Source organism: Podarcis gaigeae (genome assembly GCF_964106915.1).
Source record: "Podarcis gaigeae genome assembly, chromosome: 6".
NCBI classification, from domain to species: Eukaryota; Metazoa; Chordata; class Lepidosauria; order Squamata; family Lacertidae; genus Podarcis; species Podarcis gaigeae.
Genome location: NC_139682.1, coordinates 31,609,855 through 31,637,788, shown reverse-complemented (window position 1 = coordinate 31,637,788; position 27,934 = coordinate 31,609,855). Strand labels below are relative to the sequence as shown.

Genomic DNA, 27,934 nt, shown 5'->3' with positions numbered 1-27,934 from the left:
GTAAACTCAGGAGTTAATAGCTCAGGATAGCATATTAAACTATTATTTAGGATACTAAAAACAGCTTATGTCTCATACATTCATTGTCCCTTAAAAATCATCCTGTAACCTTAAACTATCTTTGCACACTAAAGGATGGACTTTGAGTACCTCATGTTTTTATTGCTCCTTAAAATGAATGCCTGCTATACATCTATGCCAGACTCCTTGATGAAAGAAAATGCAAGCAACTTCCCCCTTTTTATATGTATTTATCTTGCTGAGGAACTCTCCGAGCTTCATATAAATTGAACAGAGGTTAGATCTGGTCAAATGCAATTTTAGAAACTGAGCTAAAGCTATCCATAAATATTGTTTGTGTCTTGATTCTATGTAGATAAAATTTAATAAACACTACAAATGTTCAGTGTCTGCTTTATTCTACACACAAAAGCCTTCCTGTGCTACTATGCATCTATTTGCTTAAATGATGCAGGAACTCCTGCCTGCATTCTGACGAATAATCCTGGATATGTTCTATATTTAGTTTTACAACAAGGCTTACCGTTTGGTTAACTTTGCACTGTTGTCTGGCCAGCATCTGTACATGTGCATGTTGCCTTATCAATCTAGCAGGTAAAGAATCATAACAAGCAATTTAGAGTGGAATTCTATTCATGTTTACTCAGAAGTCCTGCATTGAATGCGTATTACTCCCAGCTAAGTACATAGGACTGCAGCCTTAGTTCCTGATATTCTTTAGCCCTGGCAGGGAGAAGCATAATACAATCCAGGCTACATAAGGGCTCTCAGGAAAAGATAACTGGAAGGATGTATTTATCCAATAGAGAATTTAATTGCCATAAAATTGTTAAATACAAGGATGCGGTATCTTGCCCTCCAGATGTATCTCCCATCAAGCTCAACCACCATGGCCAGTGATCCACTGCTGGAAAGCCATTAGTTCCTCAGCCCTGGTTTACCGGCTACTAGCTCCCTGATATTAGAAGCTGTGGCACCGGTGCCTAAAAATTACATCTATTTGTTGCCATACACCCACAATATTTGGCAAGCACTGCATTTCTAGCTATCATGCCTGGTTTGCAAGCTTTTTCCAGGGCATCTGCCTGCCCTTTTAAAAACCAGTCTGCGTCAACTATTGTTCTACTATTCTAATGCAGGGAAAATGCTTGCCAATCTTGATCTTTCCAAGACTCAAAATTCCAATCCTGAGTGTGCTGCATCATCAAGATTTTGCCTAGTGTTAGCTAATGCTCTTGATAACAGTTCCACAAATAATACAACTTGATTAGGTGCATGATTAGGTACAACTTGATTAGGTACAACTGATTCTGTTCATTCTAACAAAACAGGGCTGCAGGAGGCACACAGCCTCCAACGGCACTTAATCTTATCTCCTCTATTCACAAGAACTTGATACCTGTTTCGTGTGATTCTTTTGCCTTATTGGACATAGGGAAGCTTGATAAACACTAGTTTAATGCTATCCGGAGTCGTAGTGAGAAATAAATAAATAAACCGTCCAGTAGCACCTGGAAAGTATAAGTTTTCGTGTGCATGCAAAAGTGTGCATGCACACCAAAGCTTATACTCAGAACAAACTTAGTTGGTCTCTAAGGTGCTACTGGACAATTTCTTAATTTATTTCGACTGCGTCAGACCAGCACCTGAATCTTAGTGAGAAAGTTCAAGTTAAGACTGGTTTTTCTGGATTTGCTTCTTAAGGGTTTTAGCACCAGTGTGGAAAGCAGGCTGTCTTTCTCGGGGCTTACAGAGCAGAGTTTTCTGTTTGCTAAAGATGGTTAAATGCTTCTTAAGAACGTTCGAAGAGCCCGAATTACTTCTCTCCCAGCTTACGATTCCTAAACTGCCTCCGATACTAGTAGGCATGGAAAGCCCTATTCTCCATGAATTTGGCTAACGCCCTTTTAAATGTTTGTGGCTGAATGCCAGAGTTAAACCAAGAGCTACGTTTCTTGCATTAACTCTCCACCACAGTGCTCTTATTTATCTTTATGACCATTTCTGAAGCAAACATCCAGGTCTTGTCTGGCGCGCTGGCAAGAAAGTGCTGCACGTCTGGCGCGGTAGGACCTTCAATGTGGCGCTTCCTAAGATTTTTATTAAAGCTCGGGGTCTTCTTCGTTGCCTCTGTTCTATGGGGCATCTCTGAAACCGACAGAGGCAAAAAAGGCCATTTCCAGGCGACGTTTCTGCGCGGCTGCTTCATTCTGCCTTCTAGTTTACGGCCCGGCCCTCCGAATGCCGGCCTCAGAACGCGCTTGGCATGCTGGGGATTGTAGTCTCACGTGGGCACGACGACGACTAAAAGCGCTCCTGGGTAGCGTCAGTTCCCCTGAGGCGATACGGGAATGCCGGGAAGTGTAGTTTCTGCTCCGCCCTGGCCTCTACCGGCCATCGTTGGCCCTCCTCCTCCTCTCTTGCCCGGGCCATGGCGGATGCGGCCGGCTCGGGCGGGCGCTCCAAAGTGGCGCCCAGCGTGGATTTCGACCATAGCTGCTCGGACAGCGTCGAATACCTGACTCTGAACTTCGGGCCCTTCGAGGCCGTGCACCGGTGGCGCCGCCTCCCGCCCTGCGACGAGTTCGTCGGGGCTCGGTGAGGAGGCTGCTGGGCGGCGGTGTGAGGGGAGGGGGGTTGTCGCTGAGGGGGAGCCCTGAGGGGGCGGCGGCGACTGACGAGTTATTGGAGGGATAAATAAGGCCGTTTTTTCTTCTTCGTCCTCTCAGCCGCAGCAAACACACCGTGGTCGCCTATCGAGACGCCATCTACGTTTTCGGCGGGGATAATGGGTGAGTCCTCCTGCCGGGAATCGCGGATACCCCGTTGCAGGCGGCAGTTCATAATCCCCAGGTCGCCTTCGCGTAGGCGAGGCTGATGCCGCCGTCGCTTTCTCTCTCCCTTCCCTCTGTGCCTTTTAGCAGGGCGATGGGGGGGGGGAGTTTTCACAAACTCCCCAGCCTTTCCCTATCACTGTCTCCCTACCAGAAAGGCTCCCCTGTGGAATTGTTGCTTGTCACACGCTTATATTCGCAGGAGCCCCGCTAGGGAGAAGAAAAAAAGTGAGTGGCAACCCTAAACCCAACTGGAAAGTGTGCGGTGATTGATGGGGAAGGGGTTTTTTTGCCGGAGAGATTTGCGTGGAAATCAAAAGCTTCGCATGCAAATAAAAATACTACTTTGGTTTCTGATGTTTGGTATCTAAAACAGGAAATAGGGGAAAACAAAGAGCAGCCCAGAGGAGCTGAATTTGCTGTTGCTTGCTGTTGTGATTTGGGGGTGAGGGTAGGGGAAAATATATACAGTATATATTTTTACATTATTATTTCATTTTATAATGTATATAAAACTAAGAGAACAGTTATAACAACAGACAAAAATTAAAATACGAAAAACAAAGCTATAAAATAGGCATGTAGCAGTTGCATGTGAGTTAAAATAACAAATAAAGACTTATCCACTTTATCAGATCATCAAGCATCCTTCCAGCTTTGCTAGGCTTGTGACAGGGGTTGCCCTGAAAATGATGGTTCCTCTGTATGTGTCATATAAGTATGCCAAATCATATTATAAGTGTCTAGAGGTTCTTGGGTGGGGGCGTTACTGGATTGTTGTTTTTATTTTGATTATATATTTTGTGGTTTTATATATTGATTTTGTTCTGTGAACCGCCCTGAGACCTACAGTTATAGGGCGGTATATAAATTCAATAAATAAATAAATAGTCCTTGTCAAAAGCTCAACTTATGTGTGATTTTAGAAACTGTTTTCACAAATTACAGTTAACAGAGATCAACCTCTAGTTTTGCTTTCTGCTGAATATAAAGAAGTTCTGACACAAACTCCACTAAGGAAGCAAAAAACCAAAAGCCTACTTATTATCTTTTGGTTTCTTATGTTTGGTATCTAAAATCTCTGTTTCAGAGCAAATCCAGGCAATATGGGAATAATAACAATGTTATTATGGGTAGTGTTATTATGGGTACCAGGATTATATTCCTCTGATCCTGCGTTGACTGCCAATTTGCTACTGAGCCACATTCAGAGTATTAGTACTGTGATGACTTGTCAAGTCCTGTACAACTTGGGATTTAAGTATTTGGAGCATCGCCTTACATATTGACTTGCTGATGTGGTAAGATCATTGGTGGGGGACAATAGAAGTCTACTATGCAGGAAGCTGGGAAAGGGCCCACTCTGTGGTGGCACCTCAACTATAAAATGCTCGAGGGTTGGGGATGATGCCTGCAAATTACTAAAATAATGAATTTTCCTTCAGTGTCTCGTATGATAAGCTGTCATTATTGCCACCGTAATAAAGAGAAGGCAAAGGCTTCAAAGATAGCTAGGAAAAATCATTTGCAAACAAAATAACCCTCTGTCCTGGTGTTGTCATATCTCTCCCGTAACTGCTGAAGCTCAGTAAGATATTAGAAGTGGATACGCTGGAAGAAATTTATGTTTAAGAACATTTTGATTATAAAATTGGATCTTGATTATGGGATTCAAAGCGAGTGGTAGAATTATTGTGGGAGAAAATTGTAATCTTGACTTAGTCCATGTTGAGGGATGGCAGATCTGTATAATTTCTCAAAGCAATTTACTAATAGAGACAAATGCACATTATATGTGTGTGGCAAATTAGTTAACAGTAATTAAATCCAAATTATGATAGGCATAGCCAGGACAGTTTCAGCAAATAACAAATGTGTAATATTTTAGCAAATCAGTGTAATAGCTGGTAAGGTTAATTGTAATATAAACAAGTGCTGTAAATAGCAACATTCACATATATTGCTTAGCCATTTTTTGGGTTAACAATGGTTCAGCAAACCATCTCACAGATGAGAAAACACACTATGGCTTGTTTCACCAAATCTTGGTTTGTGTTTTGTCTGCTCTTGTCTTATGCCCCTGTAGCTTGGCAAAGTCTGGGCCAGAGTAGCCAAACAAACCAATGTTCATCAATATGGTTGTATTCAGACATAATGATAGGCCATAGTTTAAAAAAGCCAAGATTTGTAACCCACCAACAAACAATGGTTCAATATTTTGGCTTGTTACCAGAAAACAAATCCTGGTAGGCCCATAGGCTGGTTCAAATATTCAAACAAACTATACTCTGGTTAAACAAACCAAGGCTTTGTGTTGTGAGTGAACCAGGCCAGTGTGAATTACTGTGTTTGCTCTCATTTATTTTGGGTACAAAGCATCTCTTTTGTACTGTCTTGGAATGGTTGGAGACTAAAAACTAAATAATGTGGAGGTTGGCATTATGCCTGTATATTTCATGTTATATCTTAAGATAACTGTATATATTATTTCCCTTATTCTGAAGGAAAACCATGTTGAATGACCTATTGAGATTTGACGTGAAGGACTGTTCTTGGTGCAGGTACAGCTATATTTCTAGTGAATATTTCATATATTATGTTGGCATCTATTTTAAAGCCTAACCACTTAGACCTTCTAAATGGCTGACAAAATTAGATATTATTGGCATGCGGCATTTTTTTAATGGCTAATGTATACTTGATAACTATCTACTTTGGGTTTGTAATCAAATTATGTTGAAGTGTTATAGATGGGGAAAGAAGGGCAATTTTGAAACTTGTAATAAGGCCTCAACCCTTTGTTTATAAAATTAGGATACAATCCTAAACTTGGAAGTTTGCTAAAAATCTATATTTACAATAATGCTTTCTTATAGTAAAACAAAATATATCTCGTGGCTGCTGTTTTCTGCAGTTCAAAGGCTCTAAAATGTTCTAAGAAAATTCTCAAAATACCACAAATTGCATGCATCTGTAACAGTGTGAAATGAACAAATTATTTAATCAGATTAGAGTCAATAGTGCAATAGAAAATGCAGTTAAAATCCACACCAAACTATGAATAATTAAATATCCTTACAAATAAAATATTGTCACATTAATGAGTACTCTTGCATTTGTACTGCTTTGTGTTACATTGCGCAGGGCTTTTACTACAGGGACCCCTCCAGCTCCCAGATATCACCATTCAGCAGTAGTCTATGGAAGCAGTATGTTTGTATTTGGTAAGTTATTAGTAAGCTACATCATTATCTGTGAGCAAGTCTGAATAAATATACGTTTGAGGTCTTGCTGGATTTGTGAAAGTGCTGTCTAGCAAATACTAGTGCAAGAACTGACAAGTGGAATCATAAAAGTGTTTGTGTTATCATATAGTAGATAATTGCCAATTTGCCAGTTTTGTAGAGAGGGCACACAACTTAATTCAAACAGGTAGCATGAATATGGATATCCAAATGAACAGCTTAATTCTTGATAATTTATGTACAGTGTTCAGGATACTAAAATATATGAATAATGCTGTATTGAGCAATGGAAATTATAGATGGTTATGAAAGCATATAGATGCAGTAGATCAAAACTCTCTGTGTGTGTGTGTGTGTGTGTGTGTGTGTGTGTGTGTTTTAAAAAAGCATCAAAGTTGAATTTTGGGCTGTGTTCTCTACTGATAGCTATATAGCAGTCTGCACCCCAGTTGGTTTGCCTTGTTCAGCTCCATAATTTTATTAAATAATATTTTCAATCTGAAATTGTGCCTAATATCCCTTTTACTGCAATCACATTATCATCATCTAGGTGGCTATACTGGAGACATTTATTCCAATTCCAATTTGAAGAATAAAAATGACCTTTTTGAATACAAGCTTGCAACTGGTCAGTGGACTGAGTGGAAGATTGAAGGAAGGTAAAAGCCTGTGCATCAGTGTAAACCTTTTAAAAGGAGATTGTTATTATACTATAGTGAATATGATTGTAAAGCCTGTAAAGATACTTGCAATTTATTGTCCTTTTAAAAAAAGTTTTTAGGACCCCACCCCCAGTGCTATGCACCACAGCCTAACCCATTCAGCAGGGTTCCTGACCCTCAAGCAGTAGCATAGTGTGGGGGCCCCAGGGGGGCCAATGCCCCTATGCCCGCCCGTCAGCTGATAGGGTGAGTGCAGAGAGTGCTCTTCACCCTCTGTGCCCCTGCTCTGATCTAGCAGCAGTGAGGGCTGTGTTGGTGCTCTCCATCCCTGCTGGCGGGGGGGGGGGGGGGGCGGCAAGCATACGCTCCTGCACCCGGTGCCGGCAGACAGCACTTTGGCACTGCCCTTGAGAACCTTATGTGGGGACTGCCATGTTGTGAGTAAGGGGACACGGAAGTTACCTTTTCCTTTCTTCTGGCATTTCTCTAGATACAGTTCTTAAACTTGAGATACTACTAACCACTTCTTTAGGCATCAAGACAAATATTGGGGGGTGGCAAGATATTCATTGGACGTTTACTCAGTGGACTAATTGAAAATAATGGATCTAACTCAGATGTGTTCATTTATTTCATTGGGTATGTTCAGAGAAAAACTTAGTTGAATACCACGTATTGCCTTTATTATAAATGTGTGTTCGCGTTGTCATGTAAAATGATTGATAGTTCTGTTCTTATTTCAGATTACCTGTTGCCCGGTCAGCCCATGGTGCAACAGTCTATAGTGACAAATTGTGGATCTTTGCAGGATATGATGGGAATGCGCGGTAGGTAGCATTTTTCTGGTCTCTTCTGGTTCACACACAATAATCCAGCTTCAGTATTGCTAAATATGAAACAGGGTTTTTTGTCTTTCTGAGTTGTAACAGAAACTTTTCTCTCTTAGGACATCTGTGCTAGAGCCTACTGTTTTCTTAATTAGTATTTTAAGTTTAGAGTCGGACCATGATGAAATATAGAAACTTGTAGTTAATAAGACCTGATCTGGCATGTGTGCAGCTTATTGAGCAATTGAAACTGATGTGAAGGAAGATCAAATAACATGTTTAAAGTAGTTTTGAAATATGTTCATTGTTGGTAATTGATAATTCCCATCCTTTAGAGCCTTTTGTGCAGACAAGAACAAACTAGAAATAATATACTTTGAGCCAAATGCCTTGCTAAGCACTTTTATTTATTTAAACATTAGAAACCACATTTTCATAACATACAAAAAGGCAGTGTAACTCATAAAATGAGGCGAGAGTATGAGTTCCACAGGACATGTCTTGCAACACTGAAGGCTCAGTCCCTAATAAAAGGCTTGCTGACGTCAGGAGTGTGGGGAGCAGCACAAAGGAAGTGGCTAATTCCCATACTGTCTCTCTATTTCATATTCCTCTCTCCCCACAGCTGCTTTTTGTGGGGGGAAAGGTGAGAGAGGTTTGTTGCATGCATGTATCTGTAATGTCTTTATTCAGTCTCCAAATTGGAAGGAATCTTATTATATATGTGAAAGGAGTAAAATATACTCCAGTCTGGTTGTGATCAGCTTTTAAAGAGTAATTTAAAATTGATCTTTCCTCTTGATGCAGACTCAATGACATGTGGACCATTAGTTTACAAGACAGGGATTTAACTTGTTGGGAAGAGGTAAGAAGAATGGATATTTTAAAAAGTAACTATTCATTTTAATGCTTGATATGGTTTGTGTCACTTATCTGATCTAGAAAAGCTTAGTCTTGTCAAAATTTAATTCCTCGGTAACAGTGAAGGTTAACCATTTCTCCAGAACACTCTGATGGCTTTGATATACATTTATAATGGAGCATTTGCCACACATTCTTTATTGAATCCAAGGGCCCACAAATTGTGATTTGGGTTATCACAGAGCCTTCTCATAGAATTTTAAATTTGGAAGGACCCCAAGGTTCATCTAGTCCAACTCCCTGCAACGCAGAAATCTCAGCTAAAGCATCTATGAGAGATGGCCATCCATTCTCTTCTTCCAAGTTCTTTGCACTTGCCAGAGAATTGGGGAAGAGGGAGCTTGTTGTATCAAGAGCTTAGCAGCACAGCATGAGAAGCCTTTCTCTTCCCCTGCCTCCTTCATGTGGAGAGGAAGGTGTCTTTTAGTGCTGAGCAAGGGTTCTTGCTAGAGAACCATGGATACAGAAGGCTGTTTGGATCATTCCCAGGTTGGAGAAAATATGGAATAGCATACTTTTTAATTTTAATAAAAGGGGAGATGCATTCAGATGGACCCAAATAACTTGAGCCACCAATAGATATTGCTTACATACTTTAAACATTTCTTCATAATAACAAGGGCTATGAACTTACTAAAGTTGAATGTTTTCAAAGCTTAAAACTTTTTCAGGATTCTGAAATCTACTCCTGCATATTTGCATGACCTAAACTCTTACATTTTCGTACAGCTGAACACCTGTGCTGCTATCCTTCTCAGTTGATGTCTTTACTACTTAACTCAGTAGTTTAAGTTAAATAATGACTGAATTTTATATGTTTTGGTGTAGTAGTAAACAATGAATAGTTGAATTTGCCAAGAATATTCTTGATCCATATGCGTCATTGTTACAATATAATTTATCGCCAACATTCAGTGCAAAAACTGTTATTGGCAATATCTTATTATTGAAGTCTCCAAAGTTTCAAACTTAGTTCATCATGTGACACTGATAGTAGAGAACCAATGTTCATAACTAGGTGTGTGCAGTTCCTTCGATTCCACCTATGAATTTCCTGGTAGATTGTACCTTAAGTAAACAAGCCTGCAGTCCTATGCCTGCTTACATGAGAGTAAACCTCGTTGACCTCAGTGGCTCATATTTCTTAGTGGATATGTATAGGATTGTATTGCAAGATATTAGTAAGGTTTGTGTTTTTAATACATTTGGGGCATGTTAACATTTGCATGGTTTGCTAAGAATATACCGTATTTTTCGCCCTATAGGACACACTTTTTCCCCTCCAAAAATGAAGGGGAAATGCGTGTGCGTCCTATGGGGCGAATGCAGGCTTTCGCTGAAGCCTGGAGAGCGAGAGGGGTCGGTGCGCACTGACCCCTCTCGCTCTCCAGGCTTCAGAAAGCTATCTGCAAGCCTTGCAAGCCTGGCGGGAGGTCCCGTGGGCTCGCAAGGCTTGCGGGCAGCAGCCTGCAGCCCACAAGCTCGGGGGACAGCGGGGAGGCGCAGCGCCGCCACCCCGCTATTCCCCGACCTGGTCTGGAGGCTGGCGGGGGGGGGGAGAAGCAAGCTTACTTCTCCCCCCCCGCCAGCCCCAGAAGCTTGGGGGATAGCGGGGAGGCAGAGCGCCGCCACCCTGCTATTCCCCGACCTGATCTGGAGGCTGGCGGGGGGGGGGAGAAGCAAGCTTGCTTCTCCCCCCCACCAGCCCCACAAGCTCGGGGGACAGCGGGGAGGCGGAGCGCCACCACCCCGCTATTCCCCGACCTGATCTGGAGGCTGGCGGGGGGGGGAGAAGCAAGCTTACATCGCCAGCCCCACAAGCTCGGGGGATAGCGGGGAGGCGGAGCACTGCCACCCCGCTATTCCCCGACCTGGTCTGGAGGCTGGCTGGGGGGAGAAGCAAGCTTGCTTCTCCCCCCCCCCGCCAGCCCCACAAGCTTGGGGGATAGCGGGGAGGCAGAGCGCCGCCACCCCGCTATTCCCCGACCTGATCTGGAGGCTGGCGATGGGGAGAAGCAAGCTTGCTTCTCTCCCCCCCCCCGCCAGCCCCACAAGCTTGGGGGATAGCGGGGAGGCAGAGCGCCGCCACCCCGCTATTCCCCGACCTGATCTGGAGGCTGGCGGGGGGGGGGGAGAAGCAAGCTTACTTCTCCCCATCACCAGCCCCACAAGCTCGGGGGATAGCGGGGAGGCGGAGCGCCGCCACCCCGCTATTCCCCGACCTGATCTGGAGGCTGGCGGGGGGAGAGAAGCAAGCTTGCTTCTCCCCCCCCCCGCCAGCCCCACAAGCTTGGGGGATAACGGGGAGGCAGAGCGCCGCCACCCCGCTATTCCCCGACCTGATCTGGAGGCTGGCGATGGGGAGAAGCAAGCTTGCTTCTCCCCCCCACCAGCCCCACCAGCTCGGGGGACAGCAGGGCAAGCCGCTGCCCCACGGAGGCTAGAGAAGCTGTCCCTGAAGGCAGAAGAGGGAGACGGAGCGCTCCGTCTCCCTCTTCTAGCTTGGGGATGGCTGCGCAAACCTGGGCGGGAAAAATTTTCCCTTGATTTCCCCCCCCAAAAACTAGGCACGTCCTATGGGCCAGTGCGTCCTATAGGGCGAAAAATACGGTAGTTGTTGTATATGTTTTGTATATGTACATGTTTTGAGTGAACAGTCCAAACTTGAAATTTACCTTTGACTTAATTTCAAGATGAAATATGGTCTATTTGTGTTGCTGCTTTTCAGATTAAGCAAACGGGTGAGATTCCTCCTTCGTGTTGCAATTTTCCTGTAGCTGTTTGCAAAGAGAAGATGTTTGTCTTCTCTGGTCAGAGTGGAGCAAAGATCACCAATAATCTTTTTCAGTTTGAATTCAAGGAAAAAATGTGAGTATCAAAATACCCAACCCAAACCAAATTGTGGCTGAATTAAAAATAATACAGGAACAACCATTTTGTGCATGTTCAAAGCACATGTGATGGTGCATGTGTGTGCCATTTTTGGACCCAGGGTGTAAAAAGGCAGGGCTGACTTATGTGTGCTCTGCCATCACACGTGACAACCAGAAAGGAAACCCCCACACAAACTGGGGGTTTCCTGTGCTGTGAAATAGAAGCAGTTGAAGTATTTAATGTGTTTTTTATAATGTGCCCACAAAAAATATTGGGGGGTGGGGTTCAATTCAATAGGAAAAAGTATGAAAATACTAGTAAAAATGTAAAGGGGGCTGTAGCTGCAGCTGATTCTAATTTGGACTGGGTGGAACAGTTTTAAGCCTCTTCTACCTACCCCAGCACTGTGTCTGCTTTTATATTTTTTCTGCTCCCATCAAAGTTAGTGGGACCGTGAGAGTATAAACACTTGTTTGGGTACTGAATTAGGCCTCCAGTTTGGGAGTAGCCACCCCTGCTTTTGTGTAATAATATTGTGAGATGACATCTTGCATTGTTGATGCATTTGACACACCAGGTTGGGGCCAGAAAGCCAAAGCAGTGTAGCTCTCCTCGCCCATGAAGGGCAAGGATTGTTATTACAGACTGCTCTTCTGCTCACTTGATGTATATTGGGGCACTTATATAATATATGCACCTACTAAAGTCACTTACTCAGACAAAAGCTTGTACTTCTTTCCCATATGTTGCAAATGTTTACATTTATTGCTTACAAGCAAAATTCATTGTACCAATGCATTTAAAATAAGTTTAAAAGAAATAGCACAATCGTATGTCTGTTCAGAAATAATCCCACTGTATTCAGAATTGTCATTAGGATTGCAGTCTGAGTGAGTATTGCCTCTTAGACAAGACAACAGATCCAAAACACATAATATACACATAAAGAAAAGAGCTGTAGCATTGATATCATACTACAGCTTGTGGTATGCTATGAGAATGAAAGATAACATAGTTGTGTGGCACTGTGGGTTAAACCACAGAGCCTAGGACTTGCCGATCAGAAGGTCAGCGCTTCGAATCCCTGTGACGGGGTGAGCTCCCGTTGCTTGGTCCCAGCTCCTGCCAAACTAGCAGTTTGAAAGCACGTCTAAGTGCAAGTAGATAAATAGGTACCGCTCTGGCGGGAAGGTAAACGGTGTTTCCGTGCACTGCTCTGGTTCGCCAGAAGCGGCTTAGTCATGCTGGCCACATGACCCGGAAGCTGTACACCGGCTCCCTCGGCCAATAAAGCGAGATGAGCGCCGCAACCCAGAGTCGGTCACGACTGGACCTAATGGTCAGGGGTCCCTTTACCCTTTACCTGTATGTCTGTTCAGAAATATTCCCACTGTATTCAGGATTGTCATTAGGATTGCAGTCTGATTGAGTATTGCATCTTAGACAAGACAACAGATCCAAAACACATAACATACACATAAAGAAAAGAGCTGTAGAATTGATATCATACTACAACTTGTGGTATGCTATGAGAATGAAAGATAACATAGTTGTGTATATGGATTCATGTGTGTCTTTAGGGACTGAGCCACTAAAACCTTTTGTTTTCTACTTCAGTTGGACAAGAATTCCGACTGAGCATTTACTACGGGGCTCTCCTCCTCCCCCACAGCGGAGATATGGTCACACAATGGTTGCCTTTGATCGCCATCTCTATGTGTTTGGTGGCGCTGCGGACAACACATTGCCTAATGAACTTCACTGCTATGATGTAGATTCTCAGACATGGGAAGTTATCCAGCCAAGCCCAGATAGCGAGGTAAAAAAAGTATTAAGATTTAAATCTGGTGTGGGGAACCTTTAGTCCTCCAGATGTTGCTGAATAAACCCCCCCCCCCCGAAAGTTGCCATAAGGGAAATGTGGCCTTGGGTTGAAAAATCTGTTTTATATATTTGACAGATACAATGTCTGCTCATGTTGTGTGTCTTCCCCCCAACCACCCCTTCTAGCTACCAACTGGAAGACTTTTTCATGCTGCAGCAGTCATCTGTGATGCAATGTACATCTTTGGTGGAACAGTGGATAACAACATTAGGAGTGGAGAAATGTACAGATTTCAGGTAACACATTAAAACCACTGGTGTCCATTTCATTTAAGATTATGATAATTATTATTTGTTCCCAATGACCAGGTTTAACAGCAAAGAACAATTTCTTTTAAAAGTTTTTATATTTGGCTTCATTCTAAATTATAACGTGAAACTTTAATCAATGTAAGTTCGAAGATTTCATCAACATTTCAAACAATGTTCTTTAAATAACTTATCTTGAAGCATGGGCCTGTGACCAGGAAGAGAGTGCCACATCTATGTCAACATTCATATCCATAACAATAGCCTTAGGCAGCTCTCCAAAATAGTTGCCAGTATGAGTTTGCACCCATATGAATAGAAAACAAAGATGCTTAAATGTAACAGGAGCTTCATATTAATTTTTGCTGCACCTGGCTGATATATGCAAACTTCCCTGCCAGAGCATATATCCTTCTACCTGAGCACGGGGCATCTCATCACAGAATCACAAGTATGTCATGGAAATGTGTTATCCTCTGCCTACTTAGCAAAAACCTGATTTGCAAATATAAGAAGTGATGTGGGTGGCTGCTTGAACACAGCTATTCTGAGATGGCTCAGTGCAACAAGCTGTTCATGTGAAATACTTTTGTTCTAGCTATTCATATATTCCTGATTTTTGATTATTATTTTTTGTATATTTGTGTTGATGTATGTTGAAATTCACTAATACTACACACATTTCAGATAGCTTTCCATGCAGAGTTGCCCCCACTTGGTTATATTTCAAGTGGCCACCTGTGAATTAGGCCTGGATGCTTCTTTCGCACTGCTCCTGTTCAAATGTTGTAAGTCATTCTACAGCTGGCTGATATATACTACAACAATACATTGGTTCCAATGGCAACTTTAATAATTACACTTTTGTAATATGGCAACACAACGACAGAACTTTTCCATTTCAAACTTTTAACAGAACTTCAACTCTCATTTTCAGTTTTCTTGTTATCCCAAATGCACTTTACATGATGACTATGGAAGACTGTGGGAAAACAGGCAATTCAGTGACCTGGAATTCGTTCTTGGAGAGGTGAGTGTGTTCTAATGGAAATGTTGAGCAGAAGTTGTTTCCTTCCTGGCTAAAGAGATACAGTTGTGATACAATACTACATCAGATGTTGCAAATTGGCTTTTTATGTGCTTTTTCACTGAAGAGTTTTCTCTATGTATAGGTTATAGGGGTAGGTATGATAGTGCCATATTCCACTGTTATTAAGGAAATAGGGAAATGGAGTAGTACATTGAGTGAGGTCCAGTCAGAATAGACCCATTAAACTTACGTTCATTGATTTCTGTGGATATACTTGTAGTATGCTTAACTGGATATTGCCCATTATCTCTGCTTGTCACTTTTTGTACCCCTGGTTTCAGGATTTTAAAATTGCCCTCAAGACTATGTTAACGTTTGCATGATATCAACATGGATGGTGTAATAATAATGTTGGAAAATATTGAAATAATGTTAGGTTTATACTAGCTATTGCACATCTGTAGCAATCTCATTTTGTACCTCCCCATTTCGCACAGTTGGCATGTGCGTGACCGCTGATGCAAGCACCATTTTTGGCACTGCAAAGGGGCAGGCTTATGTGCTTCCCAGTGCCTTGGAACATAACTCCCATGTAAACGGGGAATTGCATGTATTTAAAATGAAAATAAGGGTGGTTTTTCTGCTGTGTTGCATCTCATCAGCTGTTACTGCAGCAAGTTAAAAGATTTAAAATTCAGCTATCTGTCAAATCCTATAACTGTCAAAGAGTGCAATTCTTTTTCTCTCAACTGTTTGACAGAAGGAAGAAAGAGTGCGAGGACATACAGCCATTGTCACAGCCCGCTGTAAGTGGCTCAGGAAGAAAATTACACAGGCAAGAGAGAGATTGAAGCAGGTATGATTTGCTGAGAAGGTTTCCTTGTGGGACACTTAGCTATTATAGCCGTCATTGTCATGGCATGCATTCTGAAAAACATTTTGAAGAATTGATTCTGTGGTTAATCTCATGACTTCCAGATTTGCAGTTTCATTGACATGGCACAGCAATATCTATCAAAAAGGGTGACACATTATTTCTAAGTACCTACATAAGTTTGTCTTGATAAATTGAAAGACAGAGGCTATGATTGGATTCCGTTAACCTGGATGAGCACCTATGTCAGAATTGTTTGTTTTGTTTAAGAAATAGGATGTTCTAGGTCAGGGATAGCTAGCGTGATAGCCTGAATGCTATTGGACTATAACTGTCATTATCCCTGCACGTTGGCCATCCTGGCTGGGGTTGATAGGAGTTCTAGCCTAACAACATCTGGAGAGCACAACATTGGTGACCCCATTCTAGGTTTTTAGTACTGAAGTTATGTTAAAAACAAAATTTGGTTTGCGTGATATTGTCTATACATGGTTAAAAGAATGAATGGTTTTGGGGTGCTGTTGTGCTGTAAGATTGCCCAGATGGTTCAGTCTTTCCTTGTTCCCATTGTGCTGTTAGAAATCTAAGCAAGATGTTGATGAAGAAGGAGAAGGGACAACCCAGATGGAGACAGCAGGCAACAATGTCAAGCTGTGCCGCCTGCAGCCACTGCTGGAGGTGACCATCCGGGAAGCTGAAGCTCAGCCTTTTGAGGTGCTCATGCAGTTCCTGTACACCGACAAAATCAAATACCCACGCAGAGGTAGGGTAGCAGAATGGCTTCCTAGGAGAAGAAGTGTACATTTACTGTCTCAGCCTCTTTCAGAGATTCTTCACATAATAACTATGTAGTTTCAATCCATAAGCACATTGTTATTTATCTGTGCTTCAAGGGCATTTTCATACTATGCTAGTAGAGCCCAATTTTCTTAATATTGGAACAGGGAACCTTTCCCTGCCAGCTATCACACTTTTCTCTCTGTCTTCAGTACATGAAAATTGAATTATTATATATATATATATATATTTGTGTTGTACAGGGCATGTTCAAGATGTATTGCTAATCATGGATGTGTACAAATTGGCCCTTAACTTCAAACTCTCACGATTGGAACAGCTGTGTGTCCAGTATATTGAGGCCTCAGTCGATCTGCAGAATGTGCTTGTTGTGTGCGAAAATGCGAACAAGCTTCAGTTAGATCAGCTAAAGGTAGGTTTGTGCAAGACTATGAATAAGATTTCATTTAAAAACCCTAGTCCAAATAGAACCAGCCTAATTGGTTAATCCCATTCTAGAATATTCTGAGGGAGAAAAGACTTGCTGGTAGATTCTTCAAAGATAAATTGCAAGAGAAATATGACAGACTTGTATTTTTCTTAAAGTAGTGGTGGTTCTTCAGATGACAAGCAACTATTTGTTTCCTTTAGGAACACTGCCTGAATTTTGTAGTAAAAGAATCACACTTTAATCAAGTAATAATGATGAAAGAATTTGAACACCTTTCCTCAGCTTTGATCGTGGAGATAGTACGAAGAAAACAGCAACCTCCACTTCGAACACATTCCGATCAGCCTCTCGATATTGGTAACGCACCTTCCTTCCTGAATGAAAGATAGTTTGTGGCTCTTGATGAATGTAAATAATGACCCAGATCCTGAACATGACTGACGCCAGTTGTTGCTGTCATTTAATTCTGCTTGCACAACTACTTTAACTCTTTCAAGAGTTGATAGAGGGATGTAGAACAAAATTCAGTAAAAAAGGTATTTTGAAATAAAATGTATCTTAAGAGGATAGTGTAATAATAATAATAATAAATTTTATTTATATCCCACCCTCCCCAGCCGAAGCCGGGCTCAGGGCAGCTAACAACAATACAGTGGTGCCCCGCAAGACGAACACCTCGCAAGACGGAAAACCCGCTAGACGAAAGGGTTTTCCGTTTTGGAGGCGCTTCGCAAAACGAATTTCCCTATGGGGTTGCTTCGCAAGACGAAAAAATATTGCGAGTCCCCGCGGTTTTTTCCCCACTTTTTTCGCCCTTTTCCTAAGCCGCTAAGCCACTTAACAGCTGATCCGCTGATAAGCCGCTTAACAGCTGATCGCTAGAAGCCGCTAGACCGCTGTAGCGCTAATCCGCTAAGCTGCCAATGGGCTTGCTTCGCAAGACAAAAAAACCGCTAGACAAAGAGAATCGCGGAACGGATTCTTTTCGCCTTGTGAGGCACCACTGTAATAGTGTAGTGGCACTTCGTAGTTTTTAGCGGGGAGAGAATAGAAATCTGATTGTTGGCTAGCTCTTATTGATGGGCTGACAAGAGGTTACCATCCACTAAAGGGTCATGAAGACCAGAGACCTTGTTGCTGGTCTTAGTAGCTGGGTTGAGTGATGGTGTAACTTTTACCCAGATTGAGAACTGGAGTACCTATCAGTATCTGGTTCTGCATACATAGTTAGTTCCATTGCATTTTATTACATAATGCTGGTAGAGGGCCGTCCTTAAAATAAAACTCAGTGGCTTGCTGAAGAGAATCATTTGACCAAACTATAGAATAGGAAAGAGTGAAACTCTTGGATACCATTTTTCTGTTTGTAAATTCTATTTTTAAGCCATGCAAGTCCCCCTCATTACTGATGGTGATCAATTTGGTTGATTTGAGGTGATTATCTCTCAACACCTCTAGCAGTTGTGCTAAGGGGGATCACAGTGTACTCTCCTATTTAATATCTACATGAAGCTGTTGTGAGTGGTCATTAGGGGATCTGGAGTGAGGTGTCATGTGTATGCTAATGGTTCCAGTTCTTTTTCTCTCTAACATCTGATTTGGGAGAGGCTGGGCAAATCTTGGACTGGCACCTGGATTTGGCAGTGAGCTGGACAAAGTAAGTCAGAATTCTGACAAGACAGAAACACTGTTGGTAGGGTGGTTTCTGATACCGGATCTGTGGATGTGCCTGCATCCATCTCTTTCACTAGAGACCCAGGTGACCTTGATGTCTTGTGCTTTCAGCTGGTAATACATTTACAACCATTTCTAGAATGGGGTAGTCTGACACCCACGTGTGGAAAATCCAGTTTGGATTGCTGCAGTGCACTCTACATGGAGCTGCCCTTTAGGTTGACCCAGAAGCTGCAACTTGTGTAAAATGTGGTGGCTTGCTGCCATCATATTACACCACTTCTGAAAGAATTTCGCTGGTGGCCAGTTAGTTTCCAGGCTAAGTTCAGGATGCTGGTACAAAGCCCTAAACAGCTTGGGACCAGGATACATAAAAGACTCCTTACATACCCAATCAGTCACTGTGCTCTGCAGATGAGGGCATCCTGCAAATACCATCTTATCAGGAGGTCTGTTCTGCACAACGTTGAAATCTGGCCTTTAGTCTGGTGGCACCTACCCTTTGGAACTCCCTCCCCACCTTTCATATCAAAGAGGCACTGTTTGTTGTTGTTTTTTTTCAGTTCCTGTTAAAAACTTTCCTCTTTCAAAAAACTTTCTAAGTGGAGATTTTTATCCCAAACAGTGTCTGTATTGGCTTTGAAACTGTTATATATATATATAATTGCTGTTTGTATACATGCAGTATTGTGAAGCCACTTTGAGATGCTTCATAGGAAGTTAAATGAAATAAGTACTAATAATTTTGGACTAAATTTTCCTTTAATGTGATATTTTGCTTACTTCCTCCTTCAAAGGAAAGCAGTATACAACTGTGACTCATTATTATTATTTTTTTATTTTATTTTATTTATTTGATATACTGCCCTATACCCAGGGGTCTCAGGGCGGTTCACAGAAAAGATCAAAGATTCATATTCATTTGAACTGTACATTGATCCATTATTGTGTGTTACATTTATTCTCTGTATGTTCATGTTCAGGAACCTCATTGATTCAGGATATGAAGGCCTATCTGGAAGGTGCTGGACTAGAATTCTGTGATATAACTCTACTCTTAGATGGTCACCCAAGGCCAGCTCATAAAGCTATTCTTGCAGCCCGCTCCAGGTATGTTCACTTAGATGTTTTATTATGTTTTTGTATATGCTAGAAGCTGCCCAGAGTGGCTGGGGCAACCCAGTCACATGGGCAAGGTGCAAATAATAACATTATTATTAATTATTATTGCTAGATCAGTCATTCAGTGGTACAGAGTTATACTTTCAGCTGTTGGGGCTTTACTTTCTCCTTTCATTTCTCTTAGGTTTCTGTTTCCTTTCTGTTCTCCTTGTTCTTTTTATGGCAAGTTCCTGAATGGAGGGAGTTCCTGAGTGGAGTTCCGCTGCTGTTGGAATGGGGATCTCCCTTGATGTGTTACGGATATTGAATACACTGTGCAAAACAGATTTGATATCCAGGAACATCGGAGATCCATGTTAAAATAATTGTGCCCTCTGCCCCGGTTTGGATGTTGGCTTATATGCAGAGATTGGGGGGGGGGGGAGTATACTGAATTCTGCTCCTGTTCTCACAATCAGGAGTAATGTCAAACAGTCTCTAAGAAAGATAGTATCTTACCATAGTCTTTAAGATGCCACAGGACTATTGCTTTTGCTGCAACATACTAACCAGGCTACCTGTCTGGAAAGCATAGGTAACTTTGATTGTAAATTTGACTGGATACCTGTGCCACTACCGCACTTAAACTACCAACCTTTGATGGAATGTTTTGCTAAGAGAGGTTGCAGAAAATATTGGGGAATGAGAAATACAAAAGTAACTTTTTTCTCTGGGATATCCAACTTAGTGTGTTGCAGGGGAAACAACACTGTCTTGTTGCACCTTAGAAGATTAGCATATTTATTACAGTGGAATCTCGGGTTATGTACCATCCTCCTTATGAATGGTCCGGGTAACGAGCTCCACTAACCCGGAAGTAGGTGTTCCCGGCAGCAAAGTTTGCCCCAGGATGTGAGCGGAAGTCGCGTGGCAGTGGGAAGCCCCATTAGCGAAAGCGCAGCTCAGGTTAAGAATGGTTTTGGGTTAAGAACGGACCTCCGGAACAAATTAAGTTCGCAACTGGAGGTACCACTGTATAGCAAAAGCTTTTTTGGACCCGAGTCCACTTCATCGGGTGTTTGATGTAAATTGGTCAGCTTGTGCACACGTGGGGATGAGTGAAGTTAGAGGGCAACCAAATGCAAAAAGAATATTAAGAATTATGTAAAAGCAAAACAGATAAAGTGGCAATTGACAAGACAGCGTTGGTTATAACACAAACATCCTGGCACTGGTACGATAACACATTGTGATAAAAATCCATAAGGTTGTATCTAAAGCAACACTAAATAACTTACTGCATGAGTCGAACAACAGATTTGTAGGTGGCACAGGGGGAGGATAAGGGCATTGTTCAAGTCACATTGTCAAGTGGAAGTCATTCTGCTTATGGAGTGAATTAGTTTGAAACCCACTTTCTGAAGTCAAGCTACAAGGGACAGCATTGAATTTCTTGAAGAATTGTAATACGGCATAAGCTTTCATAGAGCAGAGGCTACTTTATAGATGCTTGTAGTATAATCCTAAAGCAAATTTGCTGAAGGAAAGTATAGGGAAATAGGTTATTAAGAAATAAATTTAGAAATGCTAGTTAGTTGGTATTCATTAATCATTGTTTGTTCAAGACATGATATGGGATGTGTTTCTGAAACAGCTTGTTAAAATTTTGCATTTTGATAAGCCTAGACTTAAGCAATTTAATATATAAAAGAGGCATTTAGAAATGCCTTAGGCCTCCCACCATCCACTTTTTTTCTTGCTGGCTAAAAATTAGTGAAACAATCTTATGAAAAGCAGACAGTAGCAGAAAAATGCCTTAATTATTTTGGCTGACCCTGTTTCTTCTTGCATCACCACATTTGCATTTTTTCCAGTTACTTTGAAGCTATGTTTCGTTCTTTTATGCCAGAAGATGGGCAAGTTAATATTTCAATAGGTGAGATGGTTCCAAGCAAACAAGCATTTGAGTCTATGCTAAGATATATTTATTATGGTGAAGTGAACATGCCTCCTGAAGATTCTCTGTATCCTTTATCTGACTATATAGGCTGGATCTATTTCCTTGATACTTTTATAAAAATGTACTTAACATTTTAGTGTTTCCAGTTCACACATTTTTCTCAGCTATAAATATGCAAAAACCATACTGAGGTGAACAGTAATTCTTTGTCAATCAATATATTGTACATCTAGGCTAAGTCTTTGAATGAATCTTAATGGGTGTAATAGGATTTTGGGGAAAGGGCTAGCTTTGCATAGTCAAACAGAACAGTAAATAGAGTATGTTTTTTGTGAGCATTAACTTAAAATCTCAGATGAGTTCATTTTTCTTTTGTCTCTCAGCATATTCCAAACACAGTTAAGACTGGAGAATCACTGAATATTTGCTTTGGTTTTCCCATCTGATGTAAAAATACAGGGTAGTTTCCCCAGGGCACCTTTTCCAGACTTTTTTGTATAGTTTATGATAGTGCTTAGTGCTGTTCCTGGCCAAAATCCTTGGACAGACAAACAGATAGTTTCAGTTTAGGAAGCCAGTTAGTTGCAGTTTACTATAAGAATTGATCCTCTTCAGGGACACCAGTTCTGTTTTTTTGTTCCACTTTTTGCTTATTCTGTCTCTCCAGAATGTTTGAGTTCACAGAAAACCTGGAAACAGCTGCTGCATATATAGCATGGTTGATGTGGCAGTGCTATCCATGGCCCAGAGCCAAAGACAACTTTCAAGGAGGCAGCCAACAGCAATTATAACAATAACACATTAGAGAGAATGCAGCAGACAGAGGTCAAATCTCTGTTCATCCTTATTGCCATTCCATTTAGGTTTATGGTACCTCTGTTCCTTGCAACTTGAAACATGAATTCTCTTTAACTGGCTTTTTTAAGCTACCTCTTTGCTGCCCCTTATTATTATGGATTCTACAATAACCGACTCCAAGCATATTGTAAGCAGAACCTAGAAATGAATGTTACTGTGGAAAACGTGCTCCAGGTACTTATTACCACCTAATCAGGAACTAACTGTAATTACAATTACAATTAAAAACTGTAATTACAATTAGTTCCTAACGTATTTTTTTCTATGGAAACTTGTCAAATAAAAGACCCATAAATTTTTGTCTTGAAGGTTTGTAAGATGAATTCACATTCCCAGATGAACATTACGGCCACTGCCTAAAGAGGGTTAAATGCACTCCTTCCCGTAGAAAATGGTGCATAGGTTAGGATTGCATCCTACTTGCCCCATGGTGTAAAGGCACCCTACAAAGTGGCTAAATCCTTAATATATTTCTACAACAGACTTGAGCTGATGCAGTATCATAGGAATTGCCCCAATTACTATTTTATTTTCTAAATGAAAACTTTTTAAATAAAGTTTTGTGGTGGTTGTTTTTTTAAATGTTTGTTTGTTTGTTTGTTTGTTTGTTTGTTTGTTAAGTTTTATGGAAGTGCCCCAATTACTTTATGACTGCCATAAAATTAAAAATGGAGGGTGCATAATCAGTATCTAGTTCTATGCTGTTTTCTGCCTCAATTACAAGAAAACACGAAAATCCTGGGAGCGATCCTATACACAAGAAGCTGGAATAAAGCATGCCTGGCGTAAATTAAGCCAGTGCAAATACACTAGGATTCAAACTCATTTCAGGAGTCAGGCTACAGCTGGCTGAGGCAGCCTAAGCCTAGCAGAGGGAAAACAAGCTTTTAAAATAGTGTGTTACACCACCCTTTTGATGGCTTAATTTACACTCAGTTGCCAGTTTCCTTGACTGAGCTGTATGCAACTCCCCTTTCTCAGGGCTTACATTGGCTTAAGAGTCACTGGGCTTGGCTCAGCCAGCTGGGTCCTGGTTCTGTTGGTGTCTCTGTACTTGAGCTGCAGATGGGGAAGCCAGTGTAGCCTGTCTATACTGGGAACCTCTCAGCACAGCTGGAGATCTTTTGGATCCTAATCCAGCTCACCCCAGTGGATCTTACAATAGGATTGCACCATTAATCTATAAAGACTGCTCTTAAACAATTAAACATTTAAAGTGGTTTGGTTTGTTGTTGTTTTTAACATTGTAAAAATGTAGAAACTCTGTTTCAGATTTTAGAGGCAGCTGACAAGACCCAGGCTCTGGATATGAAGAGACACTGCCTGCATATCATTGTTCACCAGTTCACCAAGGTTGGTTGGATGTTTTCTTGGGTTCTGGGCATCTGCTGTCCCCTTTCACTGCCATGGTTGAAAACAGCTTAAGGTAGTCCTCCATTTCATTCTTGTTCCTCCCTTTGGACTGTGTGCTATGCTTTTATAACTTGTCTTTAACACTGATAAATATATAGTCACTAACATGATTTTTACATGTTTGTGGTTGTGTTTTCCATTTCTTCAGTGCCTCTTTACCTTTTATTTGTGGTCTTCTTAAATACTGACTGTTCTATGTACCTTGTTTCCATGTGTTTCATTTGGCCATATAGCATACAATGTCCTTTCTGGTAATGAATGTAAATAGAACTCTTAGTTTTCTATCCCAGGGAAAAGATCTTCCTCAACTTTGCAAAATGCTATTTTCATGGAATTGCAATATACTTTTGTGTTGGTCAAGATTTTTTTTAAAACCTCTGAAAAGATTCTGAGAATCTAAGGAGACTCTAGATATGTGTTTCACAAGCAGGAGCTCTGCCACCCACCCCCAGACACACAGCATGACAACCTGCTCTTGAAATGCGATATGTCATAGAAAGGTCACCTGCTCAAAGGAACAAATCCTCAAAATTTCCATATTGCTACCTCTAGCCCATTTCAAGAGCCCAATAAGGATGAAGAAATGCATAGCATTTAACAGCAGTGAAGCTGATTTGAAGTACCTTTGCAGTGTTTAATCCAAACATGCCTTTCCTTTCTCAGGGTGTGTTTTTTTTTTTGGGGGGGGGAGAATCTACAGGGCTGTAGTAGAAGCTGTTGTGCATTGGGCTGATGGGCTAGTGTCTGTGATGTCAGTAATAAACTCCCTGTCCAACCGCAGACCAATTATATATATATTTAAAAGCCTGTCTTCTAACTTTAAATTAAAAATTATTGGATAAACATTGTTGGTCCACACCTGTCATCTCAGTTGCAAAGCCAGCAAGAACCCAAGCTTCCACTGTGGCTCAGACTATCCTTGTATTATTATTATTATTATTATTATTATTATTATTATTATTATTTAAAGAAATCTAGCTCTTTGTAGGTTGGCCATTTTCTTTGAATTATTTACATTTTTACAGTGTTTTGAAATATTTATAAAACCTCTTTCTGTTGACTTCTGAAAAATATCATAAAATGAGTTCCAGAAACACCCTCTGCTTAGTTGCAGAGAGATGAAAATTAGAAGAGACGAAGGGAGATGTTTTTTTGGGGGGGGGGGGAAGGTTCCATCTTCACTAAACCCGCTTGCGTAACAAGTAAACAGTGTTTCGTTATATTGGAATTCTGTTTCCTAAACTGATCAGTTTTATTAAGCTAAAGAAAGGTTGGTTTTTTAAGAATAAAGCTTTATGCCTCATTACAAAATCTTGTTCAGAGTTTAGTAAGTGTTAAATCGTGTGCCCCCTCCTCCCTGGAGTTTTATGTTCTGTTATTTCTTTGTGTTGGAGACCTAACTGTCCAGGACAATGCAGTGCCTTTTTTCCTCCTTGATGAATGGCAGATTTCCACCAATGTTAACAGCACTACTCTCTTTTATCCCTTGATAATGCTACTGTCCCCTTTTTGGGGACCTTTAAAGTCAAATACATATGCTGAGGGTATAATAGATTCCTGAAATAGAATTTTTATATATGAATAAGCCAATGTATTGTAATCTTAGTGAAAAGCCTTTTCCACCCTTGATGCAGAAATTGGTGGATGAAACTAGCAATATTTAATGGTCAAGAGGGTATTATGAGTTTCTTGTGATTTCAGTGGCGGGGTTTTTTTGGGGGGTAAAGTTTTCTATTATAATGTATAGAAAACACAGTATAATTATAACAACAGAAGAAAATTAAAAGATGAAAAACAAAGCTATAAAATAAGCAAGTAGAATGAGTAGTTGCATGTGAGTTTAAATAACAAAGTCCAAGTAAAGACACTTGGGATTTCAGTTTGAGAAGCAGAATGTGTTATTACTTTACACATACCCACACTCTTTTATTATGAATATTAGGTATTGACACATAATAAAAATGCAACATGTTTTTGATGCTGTTTGTTTGTTTGTTTGTTTGTTTGCTTGCTTGCTTGCTTGCTTACTTTAGAAGTGAGATTGTACTGTCTACTAGGAAAAGTATGGCTGTTGCTCAGAATTTAAAAGGAGTCAATTAAAAGCAAGTCTGTTGCAAGTGCTGTGCTCTTTTGAAACTCTGGTTGCAAATGACACCAATGTGAGGACTTTTTAAAGTAGGGAAAAGAATACAAAGTTTCAAAATACAAGGGTGCACAAAAACACAACCCTACAGAATCCTTTATGTTGGTTCCAATATTTAATTTTGAGATGTTTGGAAACCTAATCCCTGAATATGTGAATATTATGGTACATAATGCTTAGTGCTCTTGTGTGTATGTTTTTGAACAAATTAAGTGCTGTATTATATTAAAATGCTATTAACTAATAATAAAAATGTACCTGTACAAACAGGATATAATGAGACTGAAAGAAGGCATTACAAAACTTGTCCATATGCCCTTGGCGTTCATCAGTTCCAGCACAGCTGTGTGAGCTTGGGCTGATTAGAGTTGTAGTCCAAAACATTTGTAGGGCATCAGATGGGCATGGGCTATGGTGTCTACAAAATAAACAAATATCATTTTTATTATTCTATGTGTTTCAAACATTGTTGTGTTACAGTGAAAACTAATTCCCTCCCCCTCTTTTTTCCTCTTGAAGGTTTCAAAATTGCCAAACCTTCGGTCCCTCGGTCAGCCTCTCTTACTTGACATCATAGAATCATTAGCAAATCACATATCAGACAAGCAATGTGCTGAACTTGGCTCAGATATCTAAGATTTCCCGTATTCTTCATATTGCACTTTTTCTTCAAGAGATGGCACTTTTCCTACCTGTACCACCAGTCTCTGTCTAACCTTTGTTACCATTCCACGTTGATCTGGTGAAGAACGTCCTCAAAGCATGAAAACCTTTGAATGTGTGAAAGGTAAATTTGAACCTGAACCTGACCACAGGGATGCAAAGAGAAGATGATGCGACACTTCTCAGGCATGTTGGCACTACTAAGAAACAAGCCTGATACAAATATTTACTTAACTTTATTACTGATAATGCCTCTTTGATTCTTTGTCCTTGAGAGCATCACATTTGAACCACGACAAAATGGTTTTATCCAAACACAGAAGTTGCTTCCTTTTCCCATCAGTACACTTCTGATGCCTGGCACATTTAATCAGGTGGACTGAGATATAGAAGCTGAAGGAAAAACGATTCAGTGCCTGATGGCTTCAGGTAATTATGAATGCAGTAGAGCAGCCAAAACTGTGTTCTGCTTCTCCATCAGTGTAACAAGTCACTACATGGAGCATCTGTTGACAAGGTGCATCCAGCATATATTTGTTAAGTCGTAGATGTTTTTCCTTTCCCAGCATCTAAGCAGATGTCACCAAAGACTCTTTTCAAAACAATGTTATACCTTTCATTGTGTCTTTTTGTAGTTTAAAGGTTGAATATACTTTCTGAAAAGCAGAGCAGCAAAAAAATGTAAATGTATATTGGAATGTGGTGTACTCTCGAAAGCCTTTGACGCAATCTTTTAATTGGGGAACATTAATGCCTGATATTTTGCACACTTAAGTTCTCAGTATACCTTAAAACATTCACATAGAAATTGATCAAATAAAAGTTGTCTCCTTGTTTGTCTGCAGTTTTTTTAAAATGTGTTTTCATTAGCAACCTCAACATCGCCCCCCCCCCACCCACCCACAAAGGGAGTATAGCTGAATTGCTGGCTTGCTTTCTTTTTGCTTGCTTCTCTACTCTCACTGTACTGCTTTTGGAAACAAAAATGTATTTGAATAAAGCAGACCTTTCAATTAACTAATAGATCATGTTTTGCAGTTGAATCAAAATGTCAGTTACAAGTTTCAGTAACAGAGGCATGCACAGGCATGCCATATTGGAGAACTCAGAAGGGGATCTCAGGGTCCGGGTAGGTTCATATGGAAATAGGTATCTTGAGGTATTGTGGTGCTGAGCCGTTTAAGGCTTTATAGGTCAAAGCCAGCACTTTGAATTGGGCCCGGAAACTAATTGGTATCCAGTGCAGTCAGACCAGGATTGGTGCTGTAGCCTTATTGGAGTTCACCGATTGGGTCTGCGTTGCTCCGGGACAGGAGGAAGTAAGTCAAAATGACACTGAGTTGGTTCAAAGAAAGAGTTTATTCTGCTCTCCGGATAGCAGAAGGCACTTGCGTGGTAAGTCCACAGCAAGTCCAAAGAAATGACAAGTTTCATGCAGTATATATATCCTCCAGGCATCCTCTCCCCCTTCCC

The 27,934-nt window shown here is 41.0% G+C and overlaps 1 protein-coding gene across 2 annotated transcripts; it reads left to right on the top strand.

Moving 5' to 3' along the window:
* Nucleotides 1–1,864: 1,864 nt before the first annotated feature.
* Nucleotides 1,865–27,478, top strand: LZTR1 (leucine zipper like post translational regulator 1). Of its 2 annotated transcripts, XM_083746525.1 has the most exons (20): nt 1,867–2,619; nt 2,751–2,813; nt 5,360–5,416; nt 6,000–6,079; nt 6,651–6,759; nt 7,506–7,589; nt 8,397–8,454; nt 11,239–11,378; nt 13,002–13,203; nt 13,395–13,505; nt 14,455–14,547; nt 15,308–15,403; nt 16,001–16,184; nt 16,462–16,631; nt 16,850–17,006; nt 19,307–19,433; nt 21,299–21,448; nt 22,311–22,416; nt 23,515–23,595; nt 26,318–27,478. In XM_083746525.1, the coding sequence occupies exons 1-20, from the start codon at nt 2,453–2,455 to the stop codon at nt 26,432–26,434; spliced, it is 2,352 nt and encodes a 783-aa protein (XP_083602651.1). In that variant the 5' UTR covers nt 1,867–2,452; the 3' UTR covers nt 26,435–27,478. The 2 variants fall into 2 exon arrangements, with proteins under 2 accessions (XP_083602652.1, XP_083602651.1); XM_083746526.1 differs by lacking the exon at nt 21,299–21,448 and having other exon boundaries at nt 1,865–2,619.
* Nucleotides 27,479–27,934: the final 456 nt, after the last annotated feature.